We start from the raw sequence: 12,981 nt of genomic DNA, 5'->3' as shown, positions 1-12,981 counted from the left end.
TGGAAGTTGCTGCTGAGTTTTAATTTGCTTTAAAAAAAACAAAATAAAACAGATATTTCACACCAGCTGGCCTCAGGTTTAAGTCTGTATGCTTCAGAAGAAACGGGGTTCGACAGCTTACAATATTTAGGCATCAAAACCAAACACAGGCCTTTTTAAATAACAGCGAGATGTAGAGCGTCGCTTTTAGGAGTGCATACCTGTTTGTATTTCAGTGTGGAAAAAAAGGTAGAAAATAAAAGTAAAGTGCCATCTGCAAACATTTTTCCCCACAACCAAACATCTTCCCACAGGGACAAAAAAAATTCTCAGATTTGCTACTTTGCTTTGTTTTTTTCGGACAGGTACGTTGTAGAAAGCTGGTTTTGGGTGACTTTGAAAATGTTGGATTTTGGGAGTTTAAGAGAAGCAAAATGTGTTTCTGTACCAGTGGGGGGGAGAAGGGGAATTGTTTGGTCACAGCAAAGTCCGCGATCATCTCTAAGAGTCAAAAATGTTGAAACTTTTGCCAAATGGGTGAAATTGTTTCCAAAGATTTCTGCCACCGTCATCGTTCCTGTTTTCTCGTGCGAGTAAGCCCGAATGGGACTGAAGGAGAAAAAAAAAAAAAAACTCCCCAAAAAATACATATTTATGGTGTTAAGGGAGTGAAATGGGAGCGCTTTTTTTCCCCCTCAGCTGACCCTTCTGTCACAGAGGAGCTTTCGTCAAAACCTTCTTCTTCTTTTCCTCTTGTCCCAAAACAGTCCAGAGAAGAAGAGGAGACAACAGCAGGCGGGAACGGATCAAGACTTCGCTAAACGTTTCCATGCCGATGTGGAAATGCGTGTCCTCTTGTGTGCGACAAAGACGAGAAAAAGACCAAAAAATAAAATTTAAAAAATACGCCAGAGACTATAAGATGGTGTATGAGAAGTTGCCTGTGTGTGAGCGTGTGTGTGTGTGTGTGTGTGTGTGAGAGAAGGTCCTCCGTGGGTGCGTCTACGACACTCCGTTCACCAGCGCCGGAGCGTCCTGTTTGTCCTTCTTCATCCCCCGGTCTCTCAGGGGTCTCTGATGGTGATGGCGGGACTGGCCGTCCCCCCCGACGGCGATGCCGCTCTGGGATGAAGAAGGCCCTCCTCCTCCTCCTCCTCCTCCTCGGCCGCCTGATGAGTGCTGCACGCTGCGCTCGTTGTTTCCATCCACACGGATCTGTGGGGCAAAACAGAACATTACGTCTGCTCCTACACTCCCAGGTTTTTATTAACATATTCATCCCTCATGACTAACTAGAGATGCACCGATCTGATATCAACACCTGTATCAGAACAGATATTGAACAAAATTCTTTCTGTGACAGTGTGCCTGATCCATGAGGGTGGATCTATTCAGACTAATTCTATGCGTTGTGCTCTGACATCATGCTTTATTTATTTCACATTATATTTAGAATTTCTAGCTGCTCTTTCTGAACCATTTGAAAGAAACTTGTCTGCAGTTTATTTTTACATGTTTGACCAAAAATAGTCGAACTATTGTTTTTATTTTCCATTACTCCTAATTGGACTGACTGAACAAATTAAATTTGTTTTGTTTTTACATGTCTGACCATTCTTGTGAAGTTATTGGTGTATTTAAGTGTGCTATACTGGTGCACAGTTAGCAAATAAATGTGTAATTCGGTACACTTATGTCTGTATTTAAAAAAAGAAAGAAAGAAATTCTTTAAGTCAATTCAGTTGTTTTTCTGTGTCGGATTGGTATCGGCCGATACTAAACCTCAGATATAGGAATGGGAAGTGAAAAAAGTGGATTGGTGCTTCCCTAAATTCAACCCGTGACGGGCCAATAAATACAAAACAGCATAATTGGGAGGAAAATGATAGTTGGTGTAACTAAGACAAACAAAATCTCATCTTGACAAAGACGAGATTCAGTTTTTTTGAGGCCAAATGAAACTAAAATCTACGACACTCCGTTCACCAGCACCGGAGCGTCTTGTTTGTCCTTCTTCATCCCCCAGATGGGACCCGAATAAAACTGTCTTCATTTGGCCAATTCAATGGCCAATGGGACAGGACATCACCTGTCCCTACGCCCGTGAGCCACAAACGGCCCAGGGGCCACACTTTGGACACCCTTGGTTTGAGTTTCTGGAACGCAGAGATGAAAATAATTTCTGTTGCTCATATTAGTAAAAGTTCACCTGCAGGGTGTCTTCCTGGCCTCGAGGCTTTGGGTCCCTTACATGACGAGGTCTTGGCTCGCCCCACTGCATGTCATCACCTAGGCAACACAAAAACAAATACCTTTTAGTCAAAAGAAAGTGACCATGTATAATAAACCTAAAGTAAAAACCGCCTTTATTCCAAAGACAATCTAGATGATGGTTATCAGCTAAAAAAAAAAAAAAAGGTGGTCACATTCTTCAGATTTTTCATTTAATTAGTTAAGCCTTTTTTAATGCAATAATAAAAATATAGTAAACAACACAAATAAACCATTAAAATCCTTATTCAGATGGGAAAAAAAACATTGCATTGCCTGATGCAGTAACATACATTCATGTAGTCAACTTGAACTGGGTGAATATAAAAAAATGCCACTTGAGTTTTGAGTAGAGCATATTTACAGACAGGTGTTTATATTTGAAATTGTTTTTTTGTAGCAAATGGCCCTTTTTAAAATCTGCATACAAAAGTTAAAGATTAATCAATAACTCAGTAGACGAAATAATCGATTAATCACAATTAATCAGATTAATTGTGTCAGCCCTACACACAAAGATTTGTATTCATTTCAGGTTGCTAACCTCTTGCTAGCAGAGAAATAATAATCACCTTTATACCCTCCCCCTCCTCTCCCTCTGCCCCCGCGGCCTCTCAGGCCCCCCCCTCCGGCTCGTTTCCTGCCGTCTGTCCGCCTGGGCAGGGACCCGCCCCCCGTCATCAGCTCCTCGGTGGGAGCCAGGGACCAGTCGCTCAGCTCCTCTCGGTGGTCTGACTCCGTCTCTGAAGCGTTGGACGCCTCTGAGTTGGTGCCTGTGGAGTCAAAAAAGTTTACGGTAAATAAGGACGTTTACTGCAAACGTCCTTGTTTGCGGTAAACGAGGAAGAGTTACGGTGACACACCTGAGGTGAACGCCGCCCCGCCTCCTCTCCGGCCCCGTCCGCCTCTTCCTCCCACATAGGGCTTCCCACCTCCTGCTCCTCTGCCCATCCCCATTCCCATCCCGTTATCGAACACATAGGATTTGTCTTTGGGGTTTCGGGAGCCTGTCCCTCCCCCTCCCCCTCCGCCCCCTATCTGTCGCAGCTGCTCGTCAATCTGAAGGCGCTCCAAGCGCAGCTGGTCCACCTCCTGCAGACACAGAAACAGGAAATTACATTCCCAGAGAGATGACATAGTCCTGACCAGAGTGTGAGCTGGTGTACCTCCAGTAAAAAACAAAAAACAAAAAAAAACTAGGGGTGCATCAATTGCAGACTTTTGCTCGATCACCAATCTTTAACACAATTTCTGTGATTTCTTTTAAATTAGGTTTCATTTCAACATTTAAGACTTTTTATGAAAAACCTGTTATTGATAAATTGGCACTTTCTCACGACACAGAAAAAAGCTGGTTAGACAGTTTATTAGCAGCTGGTAAACTTAAAGTAGCCTCAACTGCATTTAGTCACAAAACGTCCCTACATACTAGCTGGATTAGTCCAGCCTCAACAAAGTGCAAAATTAGTTTTACGTCTAAGTATTGTCAATCTCCCAAAATTAAGGAAATTGTTGCAGATTTATCAGTGCACAAATACACAACACTATTAATCTGTCTTCTGGGATGCAACACTCACCTTAAGGTAATTGAGGTGATAGTCCAGGAGCACCGTTGCATTGGAAATACTTTCCTTGGTCCCCACAAACACAAATGGCACCATTCCCTGAAGAAGAACATCAAATATGGTTTGAAGTGGAAGAGATCTGAAGAAAATCCAGAAACTGAGGCGTTTTCATCCCGACACCACTGACCTCATCTGCTGCTGCTGCCGCCGCCACCGCCGCCGAGGGCTTCTTGTCGTTCTCCGGCTCGATTCGAACCCTCACCACACCGGACTTATCCACCACTTCCTGGATCAGCTTGCCGTTCTTTCCAATCACTTTTCCTGCAGGGGGCCCGAATCCGGTCAGTGGTGAAAGAAAGCAAATATGAACTAACGAGTCAGAGCGCATGATCTCGTTATGCTCACCGACTAAGTTTCGAGGAACTTTGATGATATCTTCGGAAAACTCCAGGTAGCTCCTAGCTATTCGGACTGCATCCTGGTCCTGGGAAAAGCAGACCAATTAAAAGGTCGTTACCCTCTTCTTCATCACGTAGTACCTCGTTGGTGTGGCAGTTGATCTGGAGCAGCCTGCCTACCTCCCCGTATATGTGGAAGGTGCACGTCTCTTCGTCCAGGTCGATGTTAGTGACTCCAGGGACTTTTCGCGCCTGCTGAATGTTGGCCCCGTGAGTCCCGATGGCCAGACCCATCAGGTCGTCCCGTACCGCAAACTGCTCATGAAACCGAGATGCCAGCTGTCTGGAACTCTGAAATAAACAAAAATACATAAATAATTCAAATGATTTGCCTTTTATGAGAAATATCCACAACCTAAACGTATTTTATGGCTCTAAACAAAACAAGTTTAATTTAGCTGGACTGAAGACAAAAAAAACGCTTCCAATTTCAAAGGATTACAGACTCCTGATCTTAACAAAAGCAAACAGATGATGTGCTTGTAACCAGAGTGAAACCATCTCAAAGGGTGTGAACAGTTTTGTGAGCGTACCTCCAGCTGCCTGCTGGCCTCCTCGTTCCGCATCATGAGCGACAGTTTGGTGCGGAGGCTCCTGAAGTGCATGTCGCTCATCATGTTGGCCCGCTTTGTCGTGACCTCGTTCACCGACTGCAACAGGAGGTAAAGCCGGATTTCACTCAACAAGGCGGTGCGTACGGACACATCCACACAATCCACAACTCAGGCAGACCACTATGAACGTTAAAATCTGCTGACGAACCAAGATGACCAGCTGCTTTTTCTCAGAGTCGTAGGTGATGCTGAACGCGCCGACAGCTTTCTTGAAGTCTTTGTGCGCCGACTCCTTGGAGCACCTGGAAACGGTTCGTTATGTTTTATTTTTGTTTGTGTTTATAGAACTGAAAAGGGGCGGTGTGGGTTATGAATGAGACTTGCATCTGTCGCAGGTCTTCAGGGACTTCCAGCCTGATCTTGATGAAGGTGTTTTTGGTGGCTGGCTTGTTCGGGTTGACCGGCCGTAACCGCTCCAGCGTCACGATCTCGTTCAGCGTGGCATCGCACGCCGCATACTCGATCACGTAAAACTGAAAACAGGAGAAGGTGAGGGTCAAGGGTTCCTAAAGGAACATTTACAACAGACGATCAACGTTTTTACCAAACTAAAATCTATTCTAAAGGATGAATAAAGATACGTGGATCCAGCCGTACCTCTCCTTTGACCATGCGAACCTTGGCCAGCCACCATCCACACGGCTCCTTGTCATTCGCTCTGGAGTACACCTGACAAACACACACAGTTCATTTCTCAATAACCTTTGCACTGATTCTCAATAGCTTGTATTTTAACTCCATTCTTTGCGCTCAAGTTTTAGCAATTCTTGAAAAGAAAATGGAACCACTCCCACCTCAACTTCATCGCTTTCATTTATCTCTTTGCTGAAGCCTGTCGGAGGAGGGAAGCGAACGTCCTGGAACGGGATCTGACGCTCCGGCTGCCAACTGGGACACGCAAACAGTAAAAACAGACTTCATAACGGTGGCCTAAGAAGGAAACACAGCCATTATGTCTGCCTTTTATTACATTACTCACTTGTTTTCAAATGCCACAGTGACGGATCCCTCGTGGACGTCCTTCACAAAAGCCTGAAAGAAGCAAAAAAAAATTTATAGTTACCGTGATGCATTGTTCTGGTAAGAAAAGAAAAAAAAAAGAAAATAGAAAAATAAACAAGCCTCTGCCATTAATGCAACTGATTCACACAAAAGAGGATTAGGGACATCAAGAAAGAAATTATGAATTTTAATACAATATGACATTTTTTGCAGATTTCTGACTTTCTGTGAAAATTCAGACTTTTTCACAATATTCAGAATTTTTTCACAAAACAGACTTTTCTCTAAATTAAGACCTTTTTTTCATAAAATTCAGACTCGCCTCAGAATTGACTTTTTTTGCAGTTCCGACATTTTCAGCAGAATTCTTACTTTCTTTGCTAAATTCTGAGTTTTTCTTAAAATTTTGACTTGAATTCTCATTAAAGAATTCTTTTTCTTTTTTTTTCAGTGGCTCTATTCCTCTTCCACAGATTCTGTAAGACATTTGACTCCAGTTTGACTGTATCTCGCTACAATGTGCATTCATGTGCATAAAAGATTGCAAATAGGACACATCCTGCCTGTAAGGAAACGACTAATTCAAAGAGTCAGAGTGTTGCCTGAGGAATAGCACCGGGCTTAAAGGCTTGCTGTCAGCGACGGATGAAATCAAGCAAAAACAGAAGCTTCCCATAAACCTCTGAAATAGTCGGTGAAAACCTCCCTGAGTTGTAGAAGTGAACAGGGTTACAGTTAAGGAGTCACACTAATCAAGACATGTCCAAAGTCCGGCCCGGGGGCCAAATGCGGCCCATGGCCAAATTTCATCCGGCCCGCAGCCTCTGTCATAAAATCAATAACATCTGGCCCGCACGTAGAATTAATACATTGGGCAGCAGTGCTGTTACCTGCATAGGGCGTAGCTTACACACTAAATTTTGTTCCTCATTTACCCACTAGAGGGCAGCAGCCCGTGTGACTCAGACCATTTGCAGCTGGAGCTCAATGAGCTGCAGTGTGGTCACGGTCGGCACCAGCAGCTTTCTCTAGCGAACTTTTACGACAGCTGGATAAGGACAGGTTTCGAGAGATTCGAGCATTTGATAAGAAAATGCTAAGCTTGTTTGTTGGTTAGGGTTGTTGTTGGTTGTTAGGGTTGCCACCTGTCAGAAATCAAAATAAGGGACGCGTCGTCCTAGTCTCATGGGGGGGGGGGCGCTGCGCTTCGACTAGGGTTACCAAGGGACCAGTCCCTATATATGGGGTGCTGCGGCAGTTGGACGCAATATCGCAACACGGTGAGTGAAACAATGACTGGGGCAGCCTACTATATAAAGTATTCGGGAACCGCTTCTTTGTTATTACATATACACATTTGTAGAATACGGAACAAATGTGACAGGGAGCTTCATTTAACAGTCAAATACGGGACGGTTCCGTATTTTACGGGACGAGGTGCAACGCTAGTCGACATATTTGTGTGAGAAAACATTCTCGGTTGTGAACGGACTCTCACTTACGATACATCTCAGCCAGACTTGGCCTATGTGCTGCAGTCCAGATCTCAGCATCACATTAATGGAGACAAGTCATTTGTCATTTACAATAAGTTTCTGAATAAATTTTGTTTTTAAAGATCAAAATAAGTCATGAGTTCAGACAGGTTTTCAGTTTTCACTCCAGAATAATAAACTTTTAAAAATCTAATCAACATTTACTAATATGTCATATTTCAAATGAGCCCTGCACTTGTTGATATGACTATTACTTGCTCATTTTTCTGTTATTTTATTTAAAAATTCTGTAAATATTGTTAGAAAAAAGTTAAAGTGTTAAAAAAGTGAAGTTAAGTGAATATTCAATTACATATGATATGCATGTTTCAAAGGAACCAAAAGACATGCTTAAGATCGCTGAAATAAAAATAGAAAAGCAAATGTAAAACATAGAATGGCTTGCTGAAATTTGTTTAAATATATTGCTGTTCTATGTAAAGAACGTCCGCCAAGGTCGGCCCCCCTACATTTTTAACACACCAAATCTGGCCCCCTTTGCAAAAAGTTTGGACACCCCTGCACTAATCCAAGTAAAAACTTAACAAATGTTCATGTGCTGGTAGTGAAGTGTTGGCGTTTTTCTGCTGCCATCATTAGTGTGCATTCACACTAGAGCTGTTTAGTCCACTTTAATAGAACTCTCGTTCATTTGCCTACAAAGTCCAGTTCTTTAGTGGAGGTGTGAATGCATAATCAAACTCTGATGTGGACCAACAAACTGAACTGTGGTGCAACCAAAACAAACGAACCAGTCTAGCGGTAATGGAAGAAATTACCAAACACAAAAGAGAAATCAAACAACCACTAACATCTGATGTTTTTCCATTTTTGTTTACATTTCATAAAAAAGGAAGTTGCTTTCAGTGCCTTCTTCAGACATTTCTGTGCCGTTTCCTTCACTGTTTCTTGGTGCAGCGCCATCGCAGGCGAGGAGGGGAACAGGCTTTTCAAAGGCTTTAGTTTGTTTGACAAAGAGCAGTATGAAAGACAATCGTGTCAACTGAAAATGTAACAAATGTTGCCGTTTTGGTTCCCAAGTGAACAGAGTCAACCAGATCATCAAGTCTGAAAACACACCAGGAACAAGATTTATGTTACATTAACTCTCACACACACCAGACATTTAAATCACCCCTAACCATAAAAATACGTGGGGGTCCACAGCATTACGCTTGTCAGACTTTAAAAGGTTACTGAATACACCAGAGAGTTTCTTAAATGGGCTACATGAACGAGTAGACAGACACTATACGCTTGTCTAATGTTTTTAATCAAGCTCCCGTTCTAATTCAACATCCGTCACAAAAGCATTTTAAATTTACTCTATAAAGAAACTGAAATATCTGCCCAATTCTTACTCCTGTTTTTTCATCACTTAGAAGATTCCTGGTTCATACAAATGGAGAGTTTTTTTTGTGTGGTTTGACAACATTCTGAACATTTAGGTTTTAGTATCTGTACGTTTCCCACAGGTCACACCAAAAATACTGACGTTAGCTTCTGATTTGGGAGTGTGATAAAGAGTTATTTCACAAATTTTTGGCATCTAAACCAGTTTGGGTAAACCTCACTTCATAATCCATAGTTATTTCTAGAGCAACATACATGATGAGAAGCAAAGTTGCTATTATTTAGCGTTAAACTGGACTTTAGGGCAACATCTTCAGCCTGTGCTAAGGCAACCAACTAACATGGCTGCCAATTGACATGAACTCCTTAGACTTGTTGGATATAGATTGGATTATTCTTCTTTAAAAACTGTTTTGTTTTTTTTAGTTAACAGTTTCAAGTCTGTGATTGAAATATTTTATTTGTAAAGCTAAAGTGCTACCCAGTTTTTTCAGTTCCAGTTTAAGAAATATAGGGACCAATCTAACCCTGATACCACAGGTCTAGAGCCCACCTGTTTATTCTGTAATGTTGATTTTTATTTTTTGACAACAGATTAAGATTAACAGATTTTGACAACAGATTAAGGGGTCAATAATGTCAACATTTTCAGTCAATAATGTCAACATTTTCAGCCAATATGTAACCATTTTCATAATTGTCAGACTGACAAGTTACGCTGAGTGCAAATAAGTGCCAGAAATCAACCACACAGAATAGTAGGAAAAGGCATAGAGTTGTAAAGGAGAGAAGGTATAACAAGATATTGAACCGGTTTGTATATAAAGGATGTATATGTACGCTGGTGTTCGGATGAGATGGATACAGATGATCTGCTTTTGTACGTTTTAGGACAAGAATCCCCCTTCCCAAATCAACACTTTATAGTGCGTGCGATCTGGTTGCAATGCCGAAATTAAATATAAAATGGACATTTTGTTAGGTAACATTGCTTCTGTGGAATACAGCATGTTTACTGATATAGAGCAGCTAACTTTTATGAAATTCAACACATCTTAGATCACATTGTCAGAAGTGTGGCTCTCTCAGAAGTGTGGATCTCTTCAGTGAGATATTTCCTGACTGTCAGCCTGCATTAACAACCCAGTCTGACCAGTTCATTTACAGCCAGTTTTTTTTTTTTTTACAATCAACTTTAATTAGTCTCTTATAAACATCTTTTGTTTTTATTACTACGGATAATTTTTTTTTGTCAAGAGCTTAATAACTTAACAGCAAAATGTAAATAACAATAATAATAATAATAATAATAATGTCATATTTAGTTAAAAAATAGCATCTTATTCTTATAGCCTCTAGTGAAAAGAGATTGTTTTTATTGTGTGGAGCATTTATTTATTAGATACCCAAATACCAGAATGACCAACACTGTGTATAGAAATTCAAGGTGTGGAAAATCTCAGACAAATCTAATCATCTAAATTTAAGTATGTCTGTTTTATCATATTACAGAATGCAGAGTGCTAACCTGATTTTCTTTAATCGTTTACTTGATTTATACTGTCAAATAAAGCCTAGAAGCTCCAAAAACACACCAACGTCAGTTGTTTTTCATACACACTTGAAAAAACGATTAAATCCAACTCCATCGATTTCAAGACTGGGTTCTAATTCAGTCTGTTATTAGTATTAGCATAACCTGATTTGTTCATTCTCCCACCAAGCAACCATTGCCATCAGCCATTGCTTGTTGCTAATTTATTAATCATATTGTCTGAAACATCATTGTAAGTTCAGTTGTTTTCATCTGTAAGAAGCTCCTCTCCATCACTTAAACGGAAACAATCACGTAGCCTAAATTAACCGCTCTGGTTTCGCAGACACCCGGCCGGGATGTGGACGTTAATTAAGCTCGCATTACGGGGGGAAACACAAATAAAACGTAAAGTTTTGTCTTCTGGTTTATTATTACACCAACCAACCGATCTAGGTGGAGGCTGGTCACAGACAAGAGGCCCACATCCACCAACAGGCATCGCAGGGCTAGCTCGGCGCTGTTATTTTGTGTTATCCATTGTTTATATTTGAACAAACTATGGCAACTGTAGCAAAACGCGGTGTAATTTATGTAACTTACCTTATAAAAGGCTCCACTTGTCCCTCTCACTTCCACTACAAGCTCCTCCATGACGCAATTTATCACAGCTCGCTAGCTAGCTAACTACAGTTAGCAATGTTAGCAGCTAGCAAGCTGGCTAGCCCGCTGCTAGCCAAGGTAGAGTTTCCAACCGTGGGCTTCCCTGCTTTGTCAAATGACGCTGCCAGCTAGATGGAAGAAGGGACTAAGGTAACCGTGCGCGACGGTGACGTTGTTCTTCGTTTTGCACCGTTCGTCAATTCTCTGTCTGCTCTTCGCGGCTTTTGAATTCGGAGCGAATAAGAAAATGAAAGGCAGATGGCTGTCCAAGTTAGCCCGTGGAGTTAGCTGGTTTATGTTAATGTTGTGTGATTAGTCGGGAGGCAGCTACTGCTGGCTGCATCTCTCCATCATGTGACGTCTACCCTTTCTTCCTCGGCTGCCATCCGAAGCTGCTCTCACTAAAACATGCCTCTTAATGCTGCCCGCGGGTAAGAAGGAGGAATACATCCAATATAATCCCAAATGAATTCATTAAAAATATTTGTTTATATATAAAAAAGCAAATTTTCTGTTGTTCACCACCAGCTTTCTCCTGATGTAATGTAGATAATATTCCAACATATATTTAATGTATTGGTGCATTTTATTGCTGTAGTTTTCAAAATTTGATACAAAATACCTCTGGTGATACTTTGTCTTTTGTGGGACATGGTACATTTTTGTATCAGACATTAGCAAGATCAATAATATGTAGATTACAGTAGAACTAATAAGTTGAGGTGAAGTAAATACAGGGCCTGTATCACCGATGTCGATACTGATACTAATACCGATACTTTTTATTATCTAGGTTTGATATATTATCACATTTCTGGCCTTTGGGTGTTTTTTCCTTTGAGTCATTTTGTTAAAACCTATAGAATTTAGACAAAATATATAAGTGTTTACAAAATAGTTTCAGAACATGTCAATATGAGAAACAGAAAACATAGAAAAACAAAACAAATGTGTGCATTTTTTCCCTAAACAAATGAAGTGCAAAAAAATATAGAATTTGAGAGCAAATCAAGACTAAATCTTTTCTGAGGTAGCATTGAGAAACTACGATATAAAATTAAAATAACATTCAAATCTGAAATTAAAGCATCAATCTTATCAGTATTGATCCGATACATAGTATCGATGTTAATATTTTGGCTCAACCTGGCCAATTGTTCTAATAACAAACCCAAACAATCACAAATATGCTCCAACCATGTTGATTTTTTATTTAAATAGCTGCATATTTTAAAGATTTGCTAAAATATTATTTTGTTACCTAAGGACATTAGAACATTATGAATCATATCAAAATCTTTTCCACCTTTAATTTGTTAAATTGAAGTGAAAGAAAAAACATGTGGCAGGAGAAAAAAACTCAACCATAAAAAAGCTGCACTAAACTGCTTGCATTTGTAAATTAAAAAACCTTTAAATTAAAACTTTGTCTTGGCACCTTTTTATTTATATTTATCATGCAGCCTTCCTGAGTTCATCCCTGGTAGTGAACAGCTCGGCTCATTGAGACTTTGAAGTAATTTGCTGGCTTCAGACAGTGATATTTTTAACGCGTATCTGTTTTCTAGAGAAGAAAAAAAAAGACAAACATGATTTTGAAGGAATAGCAGAATTTATTTTTCCTTGTGGCTATCCAATATAGGAGTGTCTAATTTAGGCTTCTTGAAAAGCAGAGTGTACTCTTTGCACCAACAAATTTTTGATATTTTGTTTGATGAGACTGATTGACATGACTCGGCTGTTACCTGTGTTTTTTGGCACGATTTGCACTACTCCTCAGTAGGGGTGGGCAACATGAATGATGATAAAGACAATGATAATAAGCTGCCATGAAATGCTGCCAGGATAACATTTATTACTTAGTTTTTAGGTAACTGTATGACTGCATGAGCACCACAAACACAAATACTTCTCTTTAAAAACTTTCCATTAAATGGGCTTCTTCAGGATCCCACTAACTTAAAGAAATGTGATTTAAACTGCACATAATGACTGCATTTAATCATA

General features: G+C 40.5%; 1 protein-coding gene and 1 long non-coding RNA gene across 2 annotated transcripts in view; one reads left to right on the top strand and one right to left on the bottom strand.

The window, feature by feature from the left end:
- Positions 1–337: 337 nt before the first annotated feature.
- Positions 338–11,320, bottom strand: fmr1 (fragile X messenger ribonucleoprotein 1). Its single transcript, XM_007568367.2, is given in 15 exon segments — positions 338–1,194; positions 2,189–2,268; positions 2,823–3,023; positions 3,114–3,342; positions 3,828–3,930; positions 3,932–4,136; positions 4,221–4,299; positions 4,394–4,564; positions 4,807–4,923; positions 5,036–5,129; positions 5,212–5,360; positions 5,485–5,556; positions 5,682–5,775; positions 5,867–5,919; positions 10,915–11,320. Coding segments are annotated over 15 exon segments (1,911 nt in total). The 5' UTR covers positions 10,966–11,320; the 3' UTR covers positions 338–981.
- Positions 11,317–12,981, top strand: part of LOC103149289 (uncharacterized) — a 9,086-nt gene continuing 7,421 nt past the window's right edge. Inside the window, exon 1 of the long non-coding RNA XR_001664272.1 lies at positions 11,317–11,405. This is a non-coding gene — a long non-coding RNA (uncharacterized LOC103149289). The remainder of the gene's footprint in view (positions 11,406–12,981) is intronic.

Source organism: Poecilia formosa, unplaced genomic scaffold (assembly GCF_000485575.1).
Source record: "Poecilia formosa unplaced genomic scaffold, Poecilia_formosa-5.1.2 Scaffold221, whole genome shotgun sequence".
In the NCBI taxonomy this organism is placed as follows: Eukaryota; Metazoa; Chordata; class Actinopteri; order Cyprinodontiformes; family Poeciliidae; genus Poecilia; species Poecilia formosa.
Note: the sequence above shows the minus strand (reverse complement) of the source record. Positions and strands in the feature narration are given on the sequence as shown.